Consider the following 21,494-nt stretch of genomic DNA (forward strand, 5'->3'; position numbering starts at 1 on the left):
GAAGCCTGGGAGCTGTGTCTCAAACGTGGGAAGAATGTAATTTTTTGGAACGCATCATCAGTAATGTTTCCTTTGAATGAGGGGGTGTTTCTGCTTTTCCAACACTCGACACCCTCATCAAAGGTGGCCAGCTACAGGGTGATCAAGCCTAAGCCTGCGTACCATAATTCTCTCCTATCTGCAGCTTTTACAAGCCTCACTTCTGCATCGAGTTGAATGCGAAAATGACAATTTATCAAAAATAAACAACTCGTAACAAACATGAAAATAACATACATGTCATTATTTAAAACTTTATTCGTACCGGTCCGCAGCCTGGTGGTTGCTGACCCATGCTGGAGAGTTCTGATTTCATGCCCGTCTATTCACAAACACTTCACTTTAGGTTCCTTATAAATAAAACATTTACAGTATATGAATGGTGTTTAAGCTGCGTCTCAAACTGCTACTAAAAAAAAGTTGTTGATAGAGAACCTGAATAATTACTGTATAGTATAGACAAGTAAACAGACAAAAGATAAGCTTGTATTTAAAGATTGACAAATCTCTCATCCACATTAAAAAGTTTGAAACCACAACAACAATTTTACCACAAATAAAATAAAATAAAATACAAAATCAAATTATTGATCTTCAATACATAAAAAAGTGTCTCCCTTTTTTTGCAGACTGGTTTGATGCTCACGTGTAAGAAAGTGTTTAACTTCCAAAAACTTTATGACCACATGATGAATGGGACGTTGGTGTCTGTTTCTAAGAGAGTGAACGTTCAACCGCTAACTCATACGAGGTTCTTAAAACTTAAAGATAGATAACACAAATCCTTCTTTCTGTCACTTTGATTATTTCATTTAATCCAATAGCCTGGCATGAACCAACTCTTGTTTCGGATCATTAAACATGGGACGTGATGGTAAATTGTCCTTTGTGCCAGAAGATGGTAATCACATGATGTTTAATGAAAAAAAGTCTGCACAACTGCGTAGTTGACTCCCAATTTTAATTCCACTTACGCAATTGTTCAGACTTTTTTTCATTGCATCTCTTGGCTTTTTTGATCCAGAATACTGCTTTCAACGGGATGTGCGTGTTTTTTTTGATTGAATCGCATGAGGTTTACCATTTGAGAGAAGCGTGGGAGCTGTGTCTCAAATATGGGAAGAATGTAATTTTTTGGGACACATCATCAGGAGTGTTTCTTTGAATGAGGGGGTGTTTCTGCTTTTCCAACACGAGACACCCTCATCAAAGGTGGCCAGCTACAGGGTGATCAAGCCTAAGCCTGCGTACCATAATTCTCTCCTATCTGCAGCTTTGGACCTTCTCTTTCTCTCCCTAGGAAGTGTCTTCTCTTTGATCTCTTCCTTTGATGTTCTCTGTAGCTGGGTGGAGTCCTTTACTGGCATTTCTACAGTTGTATCAACCTCTTTAGTGACCTGGTTGCTGATGCACTGCGAACTGTGGTTTTGTTGCGCTTCAATCGCTTGATTTGATTGGTTACTTTGTAAGAAGGTACTGGTCGATGCGATTCCCTTGCCTCTGCTCTCTCAAACATCCTCTCTTTCATAAATATATTTTGTAGATGTAGCTATAGCATAGGCAAGTGGAGCTAGCCTAGCTTATTGATAGCGGAGCTAGCAGATGGGAAGCGATAGACTAAATTTAATTTGACTTTTTTAAGTTTTAAAGGACAAACGTTGTGGTCATAATGCTACAGCTTATCGATGTACGAAGGTAGGCTGTAAATAAAGGACGTGCGATAGTCAATACCCATGCAGGCACATTGCATTGCTGTTTGGGTGTAACCAGTACAAGACAAAAAAATGGTGGATGTGTTAACATTTTAAATATAGAGACTTTTTGGATTGGATAAAAATACTGATGGCAGCGCGTTTTGCTTTTTCGGAGCCACTTCACTGTGTGTAAAAGTACGTTTCAATGCATGATACAGAGGCTACGATGATGAGCATCCAAGGAATGTTTACACAAAGCTCTTCTTAATCTACAGAGCAGCCTTCATCACATCTGTGCTCTCGGCACACATTCATGGAGCTAGTCGCGTCTTGGTTATAATCCAAAATGTGGCGTCCAAAAAACAGCCGTGCAGTCCACAGGCAAAAAAAGAAAATCCACAACAGCTTCCACAAATGTCAGGTTCTGTCCTTCAAATTAACATGTTTGGGGAAGCAGCTGCTGTATTTTGCCTCCATTCCAGCTCATGGCTGTTTGTGGAAAAAAAAAAAGAAGAAAGTTTTTCCCCCGGTACAAAAACAAGGTAATTCTGTTGTACTCGTCAGAAGTTTGTGTGCTCGTCAGGTTTTCCACTGGCCTCAGTTGACTCTGAAGATACTGAAAACGTGAGGCGATGCCGAGGTGCTGCCCACGGCGTGGAGTCTGAAGGACGAGCCGGTGACGGCCTGCAGCTCCGTGCCTTTGTCCAGTCGCAGGAGGCCGGACACCTGGCACGGCTTCAGGAAGTGGAAGGGATGTGGGCCGGCGGAAGGGGTGGTCCCGTAACCCTCCATGCACTGGAGCTTCTGAGGCCTCAGCCCACTGGTCACCACATCAAGTTTCACATACTGGGACTGCTGCTCGTTGAACAACACCTGAGATAATAAACAGGAGCATCCTCAGGTTAGAAATGAGAGACGGCGAGAAAATGTTGCTGATTAATCAAAATAAACGCCGCCTTGAGACATTATCTTATAGTCGAGTTTAAAACAGCAAAAATAATTAACAATGATAACAAAACAAAGTCAACTTTGGTCAAATATTTGTTATCTTAAAGGTTAAATAAATCATCATTTGAGAAAATGATTAAAATCCTGCCTTCATTCGATATTGATCTGATTACCACAATGTTAAATATGGACTCGCCTGTTTTGACGTCCCTGTTTCACCGTTACTGCCTTTTTACTGTAGACTAAAGCTATGATTGACATGTCATACTAACGTACTACTCATACTAATTCTGACGTCAAAATGAGTATGTATAATAAAGCTCATTGCTTTTATCGAAAACTAGTTCTGTTATCGGCTAACTTTTAGTTTTGCTAACCAATGTAACATTAGGGGGATATTAGTTGTTTCATTTGTTTATTTCACTGCGGACTTAAAAATAGTAAAAACAAAAAAAAAAAGCATGATTGATGCACCTAAAAAACTGCAAGATGAGCTAAAAATTCACAGCTGGTGGTAGCAAACCACTGCTAGCATCAATGCTAAATTGGCGAGTCAAAGGCTGCGTTCGAAATGGCACACTCAATGAGTATGTACTAGTGTCTACTATTTACTATACTAAGTATGTTTAGGATTATGACTACGACAAAAAGTGAGAAAGTGACCAGGTAGAATATCAACATGTGGTCATTTGATCCATAAAACTCGCGGAAACACATTTTGTTCCGACATTTTGGAAATTTTCGGCGACCTACCATTGTGCTACTGACAAAACTTCCAGTTAACTTCAAAACAAGAGCCCTATTTACAAAAGTTTAAAAGAAACTAATGGAAGACAAGAAGAGATGCTTTTATTTTGAAAATGAGGTGTTTGATTTTTAGCTTGAAGCCGGTCCCAGGACTATTTTACGTTCCGCTCGCAATGCATCATGGGGTGGTTGAGTATGACTAGTGTGCCCACTGTGCATACTTCAAAAATGTCCCCATATATTATACATCCAGGTATTTCTCGCGTACTCAATCTTTCCATACTATCTAATGTGAACACACTACATGCTAATTTTGACGTCAGACTTAGTATGAGTAGTACGTTAGTATGATATTTTGAACACAGCTTTTGTTTCAGTTTGTTAGCAACTTGCTAGTTTTGGTGCCTTAACAGAAAGTGCAGGTTGTCTTAAAGGGGGCTACATCTTGCTCAAAATACCAAAACTCAAGGCGAAACTCCTAAAGTCAAGCCTCAACCTTTTTAGTTTTGCTAGCCGATGTCACGTTAGCGGGACGATTGTGTGTTCACTGGAGAAGTTAAAAAAAAAAACATTATTGATGCACTGAAAAAACTGCAGCAGTAGCTCATAAAATTTGCAGGCTGATAGTAGCTAGCCACTGCTAGCATTAATGCATGAAGTTGCGAACTCACCTGGCAGAACAGGAAGTAGACGCCGGTTTTTTCCACCGTGAACGTGCCCTGTTCTTTGTTGTACCTCACAGCTTTACTCATATTCAAAGTCCTCTCCTCCCAGCCTTTGATCACACCTCCGTCTCCTACTGTCTCACACGCAGAGAAGACAAACACGTGCACAGTTAGCCAAAGACACCACTGAATGAAAGGCAGTCCGCCATCTTTAATTTTTACGAATCCTACCTTGCTGAGAGGAGACTTTGGTGACTTCAGGTAAAAAAAAAAAAAAAAAGATATTGAAACAGAAAGAGAAAGTCAATTAATATTTTATGAGCGCAGCACTATGGAAGTATATGATTGAAACATTTGTGCAGACGTCTGCGTGGATCTGCCAAGCTACTTACTCTCAAAATGAGACGCTGCTTTCTTACTGTTTCCATTCCTCCCTCGCAGCGTTCCCCCTTTTTTTTTTGGAAAAGGACAGAATATAAGAAAATAACATCTGTGTTTTTTTTTTTTGTTTTTTTTTTCTTTAAACAATCATTACCATCTGTACCTGTCTAATAACATATTGTGTTAATTTGCTGCTGTTTTGACTCGACCTGGACAGTTTTAACGCACTTAGCAGATGGGCAAAGGGATATCATTTCACGTGCTTAATATATTTCCTCAAACTGTTATTTTCAGCGAGAGGTGCTTTTTTTTTTTTTTTTTTTTTTACATTTCCCCCTGTGGGGGCTAATGTCAGTGCCAGCTGGTCGCAGTCATCTAGAAAATAGGGAGCATGAAGAAAGGATGGAAAGTAATGAGCGTGGAGAATCGGAGGGGGTGAACAAAAAAAGAAAAGAAAGGAGGATGGACAGACAGGGGAGAAGAAAGCGTTAAAGCTCGGCATTAGGAGACAGCGCTGAAGGGCTCACGGGCTGAACAAGAGAAAGGAAGTGCTGGAAAAAAAGAGACAGAGAGTGAAGCAACGGCTACAGGAGCCGCTCGGATAAGTGAAAAAATAAACTGTGGCGCTAAAAGGCCAGAGCTTAGGAATGTCTGCTCCTGTTATTCACTCAAAGCTCATTTTAGCTGCTATGATCTGGCCTGCGGGAGTGATTTCAAACACCAATACTACTACTTTGTGTGTATGGACGGTGAAACGCATACTTTTACGTTTTCGGGCCAGAGCGGCCACAAGACTCAGGAAATCAGAAAAGGCAAGCATCAGTCACTCAGGAAGACGGAGCGTTAGCTAAAAGAACTGGCTTTCGGGGGTGACTGTAGATTAAGGATTAGTCGGTATTAAAGCCAGAGGCTGGCCAGACTTTCTACACTCAAGCTGTCATTTATCAGGACGGAAGGAAGGCAACAGATAAAGGCTAAAAGCCTGCAGTAGCACTTAAGAGAAGCTCAACCTCAACATTAGATCAAACGCACAACAGAAAGTCATTTATTTGGTGGAGCTAATCTCTGCCTTGAAATTATATATAATAAAATTACCTGAACCTGAAATGTAGGTTAAGTAAAGTTGGAATAACAGAAGTCAAGATTATTAAAGTTTAAGATGACTTAAGGTATATAAGGTAAATTGCCAATAAGTGGCGTTAAAGAGAAATCAACAGTCAAAACGATTCAAAAAGATAATTTGTGACTTTGCTGGCAAAGTAAGTCTTTCAATTATTAATAATAATGATAATCAATATTGGTGTGAATGTGGCTGCTAATGTAAATCACTGGCAACCAATTAGAATTAGTGTTAAATAAGATTAGAATGAAGAAGATGAGATAAGGAAATGAGATTATCTTGAAGTGTTTCATCCAGATTTCACAAAAGGAGCTTCAGCAAAGAAAAATTTAACAAGGTTGAAATTAGATACAAATTAATTCAAGATGAAAAAAAGTCAAGTTGAGACATGTGAAGCTGAGATAACTTAAACCTAAAGATTAAGGTAAATGTATCACAAACTGAAAAATCTTAACTCAGAAGTAAACTTTAGAGAGTAAACTCCCCCAGAAATGATGAGATGGGTTTGATTAAGAAATGACAGATGTTGAAGATGAGATAAGTGAGTTTCAGATAAGGGAAGTTAAAACCAGCTAAGACAGTGAGTGACCCAACGTGACTAAAGTTAATCAACATATTAGAGATAAGTTGAGTTATGTGGTTTTTCACTTCATATATAACTTAAGTCAGGCTGAGCTATAATAAGCTAAGATCAAGTAACGCAATATGTTAAGGTTTCATTTAATCAGGCAACTTTTTTCAGGAAATTTACTTTGATCTCCTGACATGTTTCGACAGTCAACTGTCAGTCTTACTCAGAGGCGTCTGCTGATGGTTTTGATGTTTTCTTGACTTCTGCATAATAATTCCAGCAAATTCTTTTTGTCTTCTCTTTGAATAATATGTTCAGAATTCATTTATTCAGACAACTTTTTCAAGAAATTTTACTTTGATCTCCTAACATGTTTAATCTCTCAACTGCCAGTCTTCCTCAGAGGCCTCTGCTGATCACTTTGATGTTTTCTTGACTTCCACGTAATAATTCCAGCAAGTTCTTTTTGTCTTCTTTTTGAATAATATGTTAAGGTTTCATTTTTTCAGACAACCTTCCCTCAGGAAATGTACTTTGATCTACTGACATGTTTCGACAGTCAACTGCCAGTCTGCCTCAAAGGGGTCTGCTGATCGCTTTGATGTGTCATGAGTTCTTTCTGGGCTTTGCCAAATTGACAGTTCTGACTGGCTGACCACGCCCCCTGGTGCCTGATGGTCTCTGGAGAAGAGAATCCTAGGTGTGGTAGAGGGAACATGTTCTCTAACCCCTGTTTGATGTTGAAACTCTGCTTCCTGGTCTCTGAGGAAGACTGGCAGTTGACAGTCGAAACATGTCGAGATCAAAATACATTTTCTGAAAAAAGTTATCTGAATAAATAAAACCTTAACATATTATTCAAAAAGGGGACAAATTGAACTTGCTGGAATTACTAGAAAGCCAAGAAAACATCAAAGACGCCTCTGTAGAAGACTGGCAGTTGACTAAGTAACACAAAATAAAAGTGGGTTAGGCTAAGTCAAGTCAGGATAATGGAAAATAAAGTCTAAAGCAGGAGAACATTTGCCTAGCCTGAATTCTAAGAAAATCATCTCAACCAAGCATCAGCAGAAATCTTTCCAGAAGTTCCTGAATTATACACAATCAAGCAGTCCTGTGATGGTGACGCAAACGGCATGAGCTAAAAATACTACAATGATAGCTCATCAAATATCGCTGCTTTCACAACAAACCCCGGGCCATTGCCAGTCGTGTGCTCGCTCAGGGCGGAGACACAAACCGGTTCGTTTTAACAGCTCTAAAAGTGTGCGCCCACAGCTGCTTTTCTGGTCTCTGGGGCCGACTCTGGTCAGACCTGTAATTTCTGCCACAATCATCATCCAGCTGCCTACTTCTTCCTGTGTCGACTTTTAGCAGCGGCTTAAGGCTGCGGCCCGCTCAGACCCAACCAAAGTGGCATGTGGTGCCGAGGCCTGGCCCGCGTTTGTGTTAAATGTTCTTTCCCCCCTCCAAAAAAACAACAGGACACGAGTGGACCGCATATTGCCTCTGTGGTGACTGGGCGGACTGGGAGGTGCAGAGCGTGTACATGCAATGGGAATAATGGAGCCGTACCAATTCCAGCAAGTTCATTTTCTTTTTTTTTTTATAATATGCTAAGGTTTCATTAGTATATTATTCAAAAAGAAGACAAAATGTCAAGAAAACATCAAATATACAAACATCAAAGCCATCAGCAGATGCCTCTGAAGAAGACTGGCAGTTGACAGTCGAAACATGTCAGGAGATCAAAGTAAATTTCCTGAGAAAACAGTTGTCTGAATAAATCAAAACTTAACATATTATTCAAAAAGAACTTGCTGGAATTATTACGCAGAAGTCAAGAAAACATCAAAGCCATCAGCAGACATCGCTGAAGAAGACTGGCAGTTGATAGTCGAAACATGTCAGGAGATCAAAGTGCATTTCCTCAGAAAAAAACTTGAATAAATAAAACCTTAACATACTGATTAAGAAGAAGACCAAATGAACTTGCTAGAATTATTACGCGAATGTAAAGAAAACATCATAGCCATCAGCAGACATCTCTAAAGAAGACTGGCATTTGACAGTTGAAACATGTCGGGAGATCAAAGTGAATTTCCTGAGAAAGAATGTGTCTGAATAAATGAAACCTTAACATACTATTCAAAAAGAACTTCCAGGAATTATTATGCGGAAGTCAAGAAAACATCAAAGCCACCAGAAGACGCCTCTGACAAAGACTGGCAGTTGACAGTCGAAAGATGTCAGGAGATCAAAGTAAATTTCTTGAGGGAAAGTTGTCTGAATGGATGAAACCTTAACATATTATTCAAAAACTAAATGAAAAGAATTGTAAGGAAGTCAAGGAAACCTCAAAAGAAACATCAAAGCGATTAGCAGATGCCTCTAATGGAGCCGTACCGTCTCTTTTGACTCTCTGGCCCACCAGCAGCTCTCTCTTCTCCAGAATGAGCTGAACGATGGCCTTCCTCTGCGTGTTGACCTGACGAAAAAGGAGAGAAAAGATGAACCACTTTGGAAAAAAAAGTCACACAAAAATCAGCTGGATGTAACTTTGGTCGCGTACCGTCCAGGTTTCTTCTTTTACTTTAACCCACCACTACCTCCGAGACCGGCCGATTGCGACACCTAACGCATGTTTTACATTCCTCACATTGTTTTTTACCCTCCTGAGTAAGAAATAACTTCTTTGTGTCAAGCCAGCAGAATTCTAAAACCTTGGCGCGAGGCCGAGCTGGATGACCAAAGGAGAGTTTAGATCTAATAAGTGAAGCTGCTGTGGAGGGGGTTTAAATTTATTGCTACTGTAGAAATGGAGGCAGGTTTGCACTTGGCTCTGCAGACGTTCACTGACTGGCTCTCATCAGGAGCTGGCCAACAGTCAAATGGACGGAGCGGGCCTCCTTTGGGCACCCGGCCAGCAACAACATTAGGAATGTGTGTGTGTGTGTGTGTGTGTGTGCAGGTTTGTCAACATGATACACTGCCAACCTGTTTCCCCCCTGATCTGAAACCCAGTGCAACCTGGTTTTGTAAATATTGGAAAGCAGAAGAATTTCCATCAGCTCTTTGAGGCTCCTTTTAAAGATCAGGTTTTTAAATTGTGAATCTGAAACCTGCAACTGTGCCTCAGATTAAAGCGATAGTTGCATCCACTCTTCATTTTGTCAACTTAAAACGCTCGTAGACAAAAAAAAATTTTTAGCAACAGTAACAAACTATGAACTAATATTTTGGAATACGTCAAAATATATGGATATTTTCCTCGTCCGCTAATAAAAACAAAACTACAATTTTGTCACATAGCACGAAATCCAATCAGAACTCATGATTACATTACTCTCATTTCTGCCAATTGTTCATCAATTTTTAAAGCCTTTTCAGCACTTTTCCAACCTAATGTCACATGTGTTGACCTATTACTGTCACTTTTAACCTCTTTTCACCATATTTTATGCTTATTTTTGCCAATTTAACCACATTCATGATTTGTCATGCCCATTATTTGCCAGTTTAAACTAATTGTTTCTACTAATTGTTTCTGATATTGCCAGTTTGAACCCTTTTAACCACTTTCTGTACATTTTTACCCACTCTAATGTGCAACTTTTAACCAATTTCTGTGGTTTTTAAAATTTCCACCACATTTGATCACTTTTACCCCATTTTATTTCCTGTTGAAACAAGGATGTACATCTTTAAGATGACCAAATACTATGGCCCATGCTTTATATTTTAGAATCCTAATGTAATTTAGTTAACTCTATAACTGAAATAGTCCTGAAGACTGAAGTTTGACTCACACCAAGTTGTATTTTAAAGTCAAAACTATGACAGAAACTAGTCAGAACTATGACTAAAACTAAAGTGTATTTTAGTTAAAACTGTGACTAAAGCGATGTTGTATTTTTCAGTCAAAACTGTGACTAAAACTAGGTCAAATTTTGCTGTCAAAATGAACGCTGGTGCACAAGCCAGATTCTCTGCACAATATGTTGCTAAGATCATCTGTGGTGTTGCCATGGAGCTGAGAACATGCAAATTGCAAGAGGGAAAAACAAAACGTTGAAGTGGATGAAAAAAAAAAAAAAAAAAATCAGTTACATAAGATGTGATAAGTAAGTCCCAGATAAAGAGTTTGTGGTCGTGGGGACAAACAAACCTGCTCCAGGCGGTCCTGCAGGATCTTGAAGGACTGGGACAGATCCCGGGTCTGTCTCCACGTCCACGCCGTGACCAGCGCGCTGCAGGCGGCCAGGGACAGAGCCACCAGCGCCAGGAAAGCCCAGACAACCCGAAGCCTGCGCACTCTCCTCCTCTGCAGAATCCGATGCATGTTTGGGTGTCGCGCTTCAACTCCAGTCCAGCTGAGCGTCAAGTCCCTCCGAGTGCGCGTCGCTCCGAAGCTCCATTTTTTCTTTTTTTCTTGCTATAATATTACACCGAGGAGGCAAATGTAGGTCTGCGGTTTGTGTTTTTAATCTGATGAGCTGCTTTTAAAGCAACCAAAGCGCACAGATCCACCAGCCAACATCCTCTTTACGCACAGAGCGTCTCCAAACTCCGCTGCAGCCGCTGCGCGCACATCATCAACTGTTGCATCCTTCTTGTGATTCGTTGACTCAGCTCTCCTGTCGTCCCTTTACAACCGCGTGCTGGGGGGTCACGCCATAAAACCGCACACTCTCACATACACGCGCACGCATGCACACACTTAACAGAGGTGAACTTTGCGCGCGGCGCCCCTGGAGGAACGAGGTCACCAAACGCAGTGAGGAGAGATGATCCTGTGTGTGGAGCTTCCAGTGGATGTCACATCCTTCCTCATCATGTCTTTACATTATGTGCCAGACATCAGTAGCAGTAGTAGTACCGCTTATGGCCACACGGTGGCGTCCTGGGTTTGTATATCACTGAGGTCGATGGGGTGGATTATGAAGCTGGAGATATGGCAGGAGTTTGATGTGAACTTTTCATTTAGTTTTAGTCATAGTTTTTTTTTTTTTTTTTTGACTCAATTTAGTCAAAAAGTAGTCATCAGGATTACTCCAGTTAGTCGAGTTTTATTCATCTAAATCAGGGGTTCTCAATCTTGGGATCAGGACCCTATTTGGGGTCGTGAGACATTGGGAGGAGGTCACCAGATGCCTTCAAGAAACTCAATATCAGTTTGAGCCATTTTTTGCTTGTTTTTAAGAGACCGTGGTTCAGTAGAGTGTGTTGTCCAATAACCGAAGGGTTGGGGGTTTGAATCCCACTCTATCCAAGTTATTGTCGTTGTGTCCTTGGGCAAGGCACAGTACCCACTTTGCCTCGTATGAATGGATATGATTTGTGCATGAATGTTGGTGGTAGTCAGAGGGGCCGTATAGCACAAAATGGCAGCCACGCTTTTGTCAGTATGCCCCAGGGCAGCTGTGGCTACAATGTAGTTCACCACCACCAATATGACGGCTGTGAATGAATAATGGTTTCTGTAACGCGCTTTGAGTGTCCTTGAAAAAACTGCTATATAAATCTCAGCCATTATTATTATTAATTATTATTATTACCCTTTTTCTGCAACTACACCAAACCTGCCATATTTACCTATTTTCTTCACTTTTTTGGCATATTTTTTTGCTCCTTTTAATGAATTTTTGCTTCATTACTCCAATTCCTGCCACTCCATCACATTCCAATGCCTTTTTCTGAACATTTTTCCCACTTTCAGCACTTCTAAACCCTTTCCACCACTTTTCCAACCTACTGTCACATATGTTGACCCATTATTGTCACTTCTAACCTCTTTTCATCATATTTAAGGTTTATTTTTGACAATTTAACTACATTCACGATTTGTCATGCCCATTATTTGCCAGTTCAAACGGATTGTTTCTACTAATTGTTCCAATATTGACACTTTTAGCCGTTTTTACCATTTTTTGTGTGTGTTTTTGGCCACTTTCATTTGTGACTTTTAACTAATTTCTGTGGTTTATAAAACCCCATTTCACCATCTATTTTGGTCACTTTTAACCCTTTTTTTAAATTTGTGACTAAAACAAGGATTTACATCTTTAAGATGACTATATACTATGGCACAAATATTAATAAACTAACTGGATAACAGTGGATATTATTCAGATAAATGTGGTTATCACAGATTCATAGAACAATGGACCATGATTTAGCTGACTGTATGGATGGACCCCAAAAAGCTCCCCCCTTTTTTGCTGTCATTTTTGTTCTTGTCTATTTTTTGTCATCTTGTGTTTTTGAAGTAAGATTTGTGTATTTTTGCTGTTTTGTGTACTTTGGAAGTCATTTTCGTCGTTAAATAAATTAATCTGAGGGCTGAATGTAAAATGTCAACGCACTCGTGTGTTTCTGTTTGATTTCTAAAAGTTTTGATTCAAATAATTTTAAGAAGAAAACAAGAAATAAAGCTATTTAAGGTGATTTTGTGTTCATAAGTTCACGTAAACACTTCATGCTATATGTTGTTGCTTTATTTACAAAGTGATGGACTTTCTGTGCAGGAACTCAGTCACATTTTCACAACAGAAAATTCAAACAGATTCTTGACTTAATTTGATCCGACTCCAGTTGTTTTGTGCGTCGTACCTCGCTGCATATTTGTGTGTTTGTGAGCCAACGAATGGCACAAATATCTACATTCTCGTGGCATCCCAATGCCTGACTTTTATTTTAGGGGTTTTGAGGTTATTGAATTTAAACAGTTTGCTTTCGTGCTCCTTTTGTGAGCCTTTTTAAAACAAAACAGATGGACACTGTTTGGGAGAGAGGTCACTCCAGTTTCCACACAACTTTAATTTCAACCGCTGCGGAGACAAAATACCGGCCGATGGAAGGATTTTCATACCACAATCTAAATAGGAGCTCACATTTCCATGCAGGTCACACACACACTGAGGTCGAGGCAATTATATGAACAGCACCACAGTGACAGGAATCAAAGTGCATCCAGAAGAGACAAAAAACTAGACATAGGAATCCACATCCAAAGACAAAACGCATGAAAAATGTATATTTATGGCTTTAAGTATCACAGTCTGATGGGAATCTATGATACATATGTCTCTTCTCTTCGATAACAGTGCATCCTCACTTCGATTGAGTCTGTAGATTTTGCACATGAAAGCACAACTGTGGTAATTAAATGTCAATCGAAACAAACATAGAAAGAAAAGTGCACTGTTCATTAAAAACAGAACAAGCCCTATTGTCATTGAGAAACGAGTTTGAAACAAAAGAAAAACTAAATATAACTAGAAAAATAGCATTTCCAAAGAAAACACAAGTGAGAAATACTAATTGGGGAGAACATCAAAGATCACAGGCCACGTTTTGCTGGCTTGGCCCTTCCTCTTTTGCCATGGCAAGAGAAGAAGGACCAAGCCTACATTGCATTTCCATCCTTAAACTAAATTTTCCATTAATTTCTATTGAGAATTATCAATGAATGTTGTTGACAACATGGCAACGGTTGGCTCTAACGCCCCAAGGTGGAGACAAAGCATGTGTCCTTTGATGTTCTCCCAATATTGTATCAAAACAGAGACAAAGCATGTGTCCTTTGATGTTCTACGATTAATGAATCGTAACAAAGACTAAGCATGTGTCCTTTGTCTGTTACGGTACATTATTGGGAGAACATCAAAGGACACTTGCTTTGTCTCTGTTACGATCCATTATTTGGGAGAACATCAAAGGACACGTTTTGATGTTCTCCCAATAATGTATCAGAGACAAAGCAAGTGTCCTTTGATGTTCTACCAATATTGAATCGTATCAAAGACAAAGCATGTGTTCTTTGATCTTCTGCCAATAATGGATTGTAACAGAGACAAAGCATGTATCCTTTGATGTTCTCTAGATCAAAAAGAATGAGGGGAAGGAGTTTCATAATGCAAACAAACTCAGTTCAGTGCAATTAGACATTTTGTGCTTTACGGCGCTCCCCGACTAAAAGACAAGGATGACGTTAAAGGGATAGCAAACGTGAGATCTAACTTTTACAAAAAAACTGCACATAAATGAGTGATGAATCACTCTCACACATGCAATATGTCACATCCTCATCAATCAATCAATCCTGATTACGAGTGTTTCTTAATCTGAACATAATTCAGTGTAAAGACATTTGTTTATAATTTGGCTACATGATTGTCATTCACATCAGAGGTTCACAACTCATGGGTTGAGACACAATGTTTGATTATAGATCTGTTATCACTGGGCCGTGTAAGCATTTGTTTAGACAAATAATAATATGATCTTGTCTTTATAAGGGCTGTTTTTCAACATTTGCAGTGTTTAATTACAGATAAGTTAAGAAATTGTTGTTGATATACTTAGTCTTTTTTTGTATTTTCAAATTATGTATATGTTGCATTAGTATATAGGTCGATTTGGCAGTTTTTTAATTTGAAAATATTATTTTAAGGAAAAAATAAGTATGTCGCACCTGGCTGCAAGTCGCATAAAATAATTTTAATGTGTTTTTTCCTCTTCGGGTTTTGATCTGCACTGGCTGATGCACCAGTAACAGTTTTTGATCATGAGCTCTGACCACTAGGGTTAAGGCTGTGCCAGGCGCTTCAGGGCGTCACCCTCACAGCGCATGCAGTGGTAGCCCAGGTTGGTGGTGACATCTGTGCATCCCTGACTCAGGTAAAAGTCCAAGGACGATTTGCTCCAGTGCAGGACGGTGAAGTTGAGCTGATTGCAGCCGGCGGCCATTCCCAGCTGTGGGACACAAACACGCTTTAGTGCAAAGAAACCCAATGACTGACAGTAAATGTGTGTGTGTGTGTGTGTGTTCACCTGAGCTACTTTACTCATGAGAGCTTTGCCAACCCCCTTCCCTAAAAACAGAAAGATGCAGCGTTAGCCTGAGGTTTCCTTGTAGTGATGTCACACCTTGTCATGAGGTCGTACCTCTGAACTCTGGCATCACGTACAAGTCCTCCATGTAGACGGCTCTGCCACACCACGAGCTGTAGGAGAAGAAGTAAAGTGCGTAGCCAAACTTTGTATGTCCTGAAAATAAAAACATCAACAAAATATATATATATATATATATATATATATATATATATATATATATATATATATATATACAGCATCCTAAGATAGTCCATTCAATAAAATGCGCAAATAATCTAATTTATGGGTCTAAAAAGAATAAAGAATAAATTCAACCTATGAACATTCAAATCTGTTGCTCTTTTACATTCAGCTGCTGAGGCACAGCAGTCTGTACACATTCCTTGAGGAAAGAGCATCTCTCTTTATTCTAAACTACTTTTATCATGCTTATTAATTTAATTACAAAATTGTATGAATATTCCTGTTTATATTCACAGTCTGTACGTGTTGCGTGTAGGCTTCGGCATTGTGACAGTCTGTAGATGTCGAAAAAGAAATGAAAAAATACGGTCTCATATCACTCAGTAATTGCTATTTTGAATGACTTAAAAAAACTATCACTGAATCATTAACGATGTTCCTTTTTGTATGTAGATATAAGTATTTTGCTGACTTTTTATTCCAGATTGTTTCATAAAGTAAAGGAAAAAAAAGATGGGACGATGTATCGTGTTACAAGATATCACAATATTTTTGCAGTCACAAGATGCATTGTTGAGGGTACGAGTGGTATCCACACAATCTACTTTTATTTTATTGAATTGAAAAGCTCATACCCAGAGTAAATATATAAGTAAAATTAATATATCATGTCAAACTTTGAATATTAAAATCTCATGCACTTTTACATTCAGCTGCTGAGGCACAGCAGCCAATGCATATCACTGGAGGAAAGAGCAGCTCTCTTTTTCTGTTTTTCGTATCGTGAACTCAGTGTACCGTCCCACCTCTATAATTAAAACCTATAGTTAAATCATTGGTGACATTTCTTGCCCCTCCTGTCCTGTTTTTTTTTTCATTCTTTTTGTACTTAGTTATGCTCTGTCATTCCAAATCCTCAATATTTTTGCTAAAGTTCCTCGTCTTCTATGGTACATTTTTCAATAAAACAAAGAAAAAGAAGATGAATACAGGCCACCACTCATCAGTATGGACTCTAGAGTATGCCTGAGTCCATTTGGGAATGTGTGGAAACTTGTGTCATGGAAAGAAAGCCCACAGCTGGGAAGCGGAGCGTGTGTTAATGGTGTCATTAGTGGATTCTGAGCAGAAAGTGAAGCATTAGCCAAGTTATGTAAGAGGAGAAGCCACATGTGCACCACGTAACACGACTGATAGATAAAAACTGATGGATCAAAATCTGTTACTGGTGCATCAGCCTCACCATCTTTGGTTCTCTGCGGTTCAGGCAGCTCAGCGATTATTCCATGAAAGAACGGGTTTTTGGAAAAGCCATCCTGCTCCAAGTCTGACAGAATAACAATAAACAACAACACATGGTTTGGACAGTCAATCCTTCATCTTCTATCAATCTGATCGGCCTACTTATACACTATGGCCTGTCCTGACTGACTCTGTACACACAAAAAATACACTGGAACAACAATAAAAACACACAAAATGACTCCAAAACCATCCCAAATCACTTTAAAAAGACATAAAATGGCAAGAAAAACACACAAATCAACTCTAATAGCACACAAACTATAATAAAAAATACTCTAAAGGATTCCAAATAACATTCATTAAAGAAAAACACTCAAAATGACAAAAAATGATTCCAAAAACACCAGATATGATAGAAAAATACACAAAATAACTCCAATAACACACAAACTACAATAAAAACACTCCAAATAACATTCATCACAGACAAATACTGAAGATGACATTAAAAATGACCACAAAAACACACAAAATCCTTCCCCTGCATTAATGATCAGATTGATCATCATTCTCAATGCTGAGTAATATTATAATAATCAATGTGTCTATGATTAATAATGCATACCTTAATGCAGAATAAGGAGTGTGTACATCTTTCTCCAGCAAGTTGTTATTTTAGCAACTTCATTCATTCAGAACTCTTACAATAATTACCTTTTTGGGTCACTTTCACGTGCTCTGACACTTTCTCGTATTCTGCCAGTTCCTGTGAGGAGAACAAAATGCGATCACATGGAGATCATCATCATCATCATTCCCCATTAGAGCTCACTGTTTCCACGCACACGCACAGGAAATATGGTGTCACGTTAGTTTCAAAGAGCTGCACGTGTGAAAATCACAACAGCGTGCATTAAAACCCGTAGTTAGCACTCGCGGTCCATTTATGAGGTGAACTCCGTAAATAAATCGCATGTACGTTACTTTCAGCGCGCTCTCGGTAACCCCATGCGCGCTCCACATCACTTCCTGCTCGCCAGAATGTATGGAGTCATGTTCATGTCACAAGTCCAGGGCGCAGTTTTACACACTCACGTGTAAATTAAAACTACTTGCACAGACAACAGTGTTTTACACGCGCACAAATAACAGGCACGTGCACGCTGACTGCGCAACGCGTAGGTTGATGCTGCTCTGCGTGCGCGTCGATTCTGCGCCAAAACAGCATTGAATGCCTGTCATTGTTTTAGTTTGAGTTAATACATTTAGCTATTTTTTTAAATTTTGAATTGAATTCATTGGTGTTATTTCATTACAAATCTGTTTTTTTATACAGCTTTCTTTGTGAAAAATAATTTAAGTTCCAATTGTGCTTGATTTTGTCTCTTCCTTTTTCAAGTTCATACATGAGATGTTTACTGTATGCAGGGGAATCGTGGCAAGATTAATTACCAAAAATAAACATGGGGGAGAGTAACTGGTAACTTTTACTTTGAGTACTATTTAATACTTTTTACTTGTGCTTGAGTACTGTACAATTATCACAGTACTTCTACCTGAGTAAGATATATCAGTACTCTTCAGATCAGAACAACGCCCGCCCTACTCAGTGTCTGATTGACTCGGACCTGGAGACAGTAGGTGTTAGGGCGACCAATCAGAAAGGAGGGGTGTTCTACAATGCCCCGCCCCCTAACTTTCAAAAGTCTGTTTTTCGTTCGCAGGTAAAATTTCTCACCGATAGATAGGGATGAAACGATTAATCGTAAGGCAGTTAAAAATCGATTCATAGGTATTATGATTGACATCGATACTTTGAAAATTGAATCGCAGTACTTTTTTTAAACAGCAGAGGGCGCTATATATATTTATCCCTTCTCTTGTCCAGCAGTGTACGCGGCTGGCAGAATCTGCTACTACTTTCTTTCTGGCCGCCTTCTACTCTTAAACATGTTAATAAATGATTCCTTACCCCTTTAGCACTGAAAGAATATCTGTAATATTACGTGAATATCTGTAAAAGTCACGTTTTTCTATTAGCTCTGTCTGCTAGCATGGCATCTCTTCTTCACTGCAAGAATTGCTGCATGCCAACCGACCACTGGGTTACCAACGCCCTCTGCTGGTCCAAACAAATATCTGACGTAAATCAGTGAATTGTTAAGGCACAAAATACATTTTCAGTTGCACTTCTAAAAAGAAAAAGAACTATTATGCAGTTTTGCATTGTTTACTATAGAACCACCATTTAAATTAATAGGCTTCTTCATTTGTATTATTCCTTTATTTATTTCATTCAAGATTTATTTTTAGTTAAATTGTATTATTTTGAATAGTTTATCAAGAGATTCTTTTGACAATGAAAAAAGAAAATAATACAGTATTTTCTAGTTTTTTCCCCATTAACTACGGGTGGTCTGAACCATACCTGTCAAGTTTTGAATTTTAAAATAAGGGAAATTTTCTGGCGCCCACTACGAGCCGTCCCACCCGCCCAACCAAGCTCCAGTATCCCTTATATTTTAAGATAGGTGTACACTAAATCTAAAATACCCACTTATCAACCACTTACTAAATACAATTATGTGATTATAATCTGGTAGGTCGCCCTTTATTAACATTGAAGTGCTGTGAACATTCCGACTAGGGCTGGGTGATATGGACCAAAATGGTGATATATGATATAAATCTCAATAATTTTATTTCGAATAAAGTTTGAGAAGAAAGAGAATTCTGGGTTAAATTTGCTGATCCAAAATGCTACAGCTGCACAATATGTGCTACAGCATGTGAGAGTGATATGTAATCTGTAATATGACTTGTTATGGGGAAGCTCTGAGTTAGGACTCTGTTCTGAGAAGAAGTAAAAGCGGTGACTCTTAAAACTAGTATTTTTATACAAAATAAGCTTTTATTTATAACAGAAAACTCGATACATCTAAAACCTCTATATATCGCCCAGCCCTAATTCCTAAATTATAATGCAGCCTAAATTAAAACATAAATGGATATATTAAACACGTGTTTATTTAATATACTTACAGTTCATATACAAGTCAACACGTTGCATATTTACTGTTAATTTCACGTTGCTTGTCTTTAAAGTTAGACATTTAATTTACATATTTTATTTTAATTTCTCATGCTCACTCATGTGGTTCTCTGGTTTTCACTAATGACTCATTAGACACATTTATTACAGACTTTACATCTTTTAACACTTTTTAAAGCGGTTTATATTTGTGGAGCTTGTGATTGGCTGATTTTTCATGGTGACTTACGTCATTCCTTCCCGCTGTGGTAGACGCTAAAATCTCAGTTATTGATTTAACAGAACGTGTAACTGTGTCACATCCTGCTGCTCTTTAGTCAGATAAACTCTCTGTTCCAGTTTCCAACGTATTTACACCAGTTCTTTGTTTTTTTCTGAGTTGCTTCCGGGTTTGTTGCGCTGTCAGCACTAATCACTAATATTAGGGGAACTGTCACTCAAGCCATTTCAAATGGCAGTTGTCGCACGCGCGTACACACCTCCACGCACACGCACAACAAACACACGCGGAAGTGAGTCGTGCTTTGTGTCCGTGAACTCATTCTAAGTCCATGGAACATGTAGATGTAGTGTCACCCCCCCACCACCCCCACCCCCAAACCACTCCCCCCACCCCCCACCCATGTTTTCCCACGGTGACCGCCTCAACATCGACACGTGTGTGCGCGCGCGCTTACCATGATCATCCTCGCGATGTCCTTACAGTCGTCCACGTTGGCGGCTCGGATGGAGAAGTCCATGATGTCCTGTACCAGAGCTGGGTCACAGACAGCGGGTCGGTGCTGCAGCTGCTGCCGAGGAAGGTGTCTTCTACACGGGCTGAGAACGGCTCAGAGCGCCCCTCTCCGGTGGACAGGTGAACTGACGTGGGTGTTTTATTAATTAATTATTAATTAAGTGTTTACTACATTTAATAATGTATTTTTACTTTTTTTTTTTTTTTTTAATTATTTAACTTGTACCTTACTGTTTAAAGGGTTTTTCAACCATGGGGTCGGGACCCTGTATGTAGTCGCCTTAAATTACTTCTTTTTTTTTTCTTTTTTTTTTAGCATTTGCCTTTAATTAAAACATCACAAAGAGAAACTATACATTTTTAAACTTGTGTCTTACTGTTTAAATCATTGTTTTTCAGCCTTGGGGTTGGGAGCTCATGTGGGGTCGTCGGAAATTAAAATGGGGACACCTGGAAAGTTTTTTTTTTTTTTTTAAACTTGTGCCTTATTGTTAAAAACATTTTTTTCTTTTTCAACATTGGGGTCGGGACCCCATGTGGGGTCACCTAGAATTAAAATGGGGTCGCCTAAAATGTCTAGTAATTGATAAAATAAATTAAAAAAAAGTAAGTAAATAAAAACACACAAAACCACAGCAAAAATTTACAAAATGCCTGCAAAAAAAAACACAGAAATACAAATATATATATATATATATATATGCGAGCAGGAGAACGGATTAATTAATTCATTAATTCATTTAACTTTTACTACATTTAATAATGTATTCCCAACATTTTTTTCCCCATCTTATCATTTCGACTTTGCCTTTAATTGAAACGTCACAGAGAAAAACATAGCTTTTTAAAAAATAAGAATAAAAAAATCAACTTTTGTCGTATACTGTTTAAAGCAGTGTTTTTCAACCTTGGGGCTGGGACCATTATTTACCATCTACTTTGTTTATCATTTAATAATTAACTACATATAATGTGTATTACCCATAGAACTGTAACATGGTTTACCAGTTTTGTGTTTCATTAAATTATAATTGACACTTTTTACAGAATACAATTACAATTACAATAGCAACAAAACATTTTCAATTGCAATTATAACTACGCAATAATTGTAATTAATAATCAATTACGCAATTACTATTATATTTGACCTTTCTCCGGCTCACACTGGGCGCTAGGCGGGGGTACACCTGGACAGGGCGCCAGTCCATCACA

At 38.8% G+C, this 21,494-nt stretch overlaps 2 protein-coding genes across 3 annotated transcripts; both read right to left on the minus strand.

Moving 5' to 3' along the window:
- Window positions 1-360: 360 nt before the first annotated feature.
- tnfsf12 (TNF superfamily member 12) lies at window positions 361-10,983 on the minus strand. 2 transcript variants are annotated; one of them, XM_028474251.1, is made up of 6 exons: window positions 10,334-10,983; window positions 8,572-8,653; window positions 4,486-4,542; window positions 4,325-4,348; window positions 4,100-4,224; window positions 361-2,606 (listed from the first exon to the last, which is right to left on the minus strand). In XM_028474251.1, the coding sequence occupies exons 1-6, from the start codon at window positions 10,505-10,507 to the stop codon at window positions 2,331-2,333; spliced, it is 738 nt and encodes a 245-aa protein (XP_028330052.1). In that variant the 5' UTR covers window positions 10,508-10,983; the 3' UTR covers window positions 361-2,330. The 2 variants fall into 2 exon arrangements, with proteins under 2 accessions (XP_028330052.1, XP_028330051.1); XM_028474250.1 differs by having other exon boundaries at window positions 4,100-4,227.
- A 1,964-nt stretch (window positions 10,984-12,947) lies between these two features.
- sat2a.1 (spermidine/spermine N1-acetyltransferase family member 2a, tandem duplicate 1) lies at window positions 12,948-20,378 on the minus strand. The gene is made up of 6 exons (XM_028474253.1): window positions 20,221-20,378; window positions 17,206-17,257; window positions 16,490-16,573; window positions 15,115-15,216; window positions 15,001-15,041; window positions 12,948-14,922 (listed from the first exon to the last, which is right to left on the minus strand). Exons 1-6 carry the CDS (start codon window positions 20,281-20,283, stop codon window positions 14,755-14,757), a joined length of 510 nt encoding a protein of 169 aa, XP_028330054.1. The 5' UTR covers window positions 20,284-20,378; the 3' UTR covers window positions 12,948-14,754.
- Between the last annotated feature and the right edge of the window lie 1,116 nt (window positions 20,379-21,494).

Source organism: Gouania willdenowi, chromosome 18, assembly GCF_900634775.1.
Source record: "Gouania willdenowi chromosome 18, fGouWil2.1, whole genome shotgun sequence".
NCBI lineage: Eukaryota > Metazoa > Chordata > Actinopteri > Blenniiformes > Gobiesocidae > Gouania > Gouania willdenowi.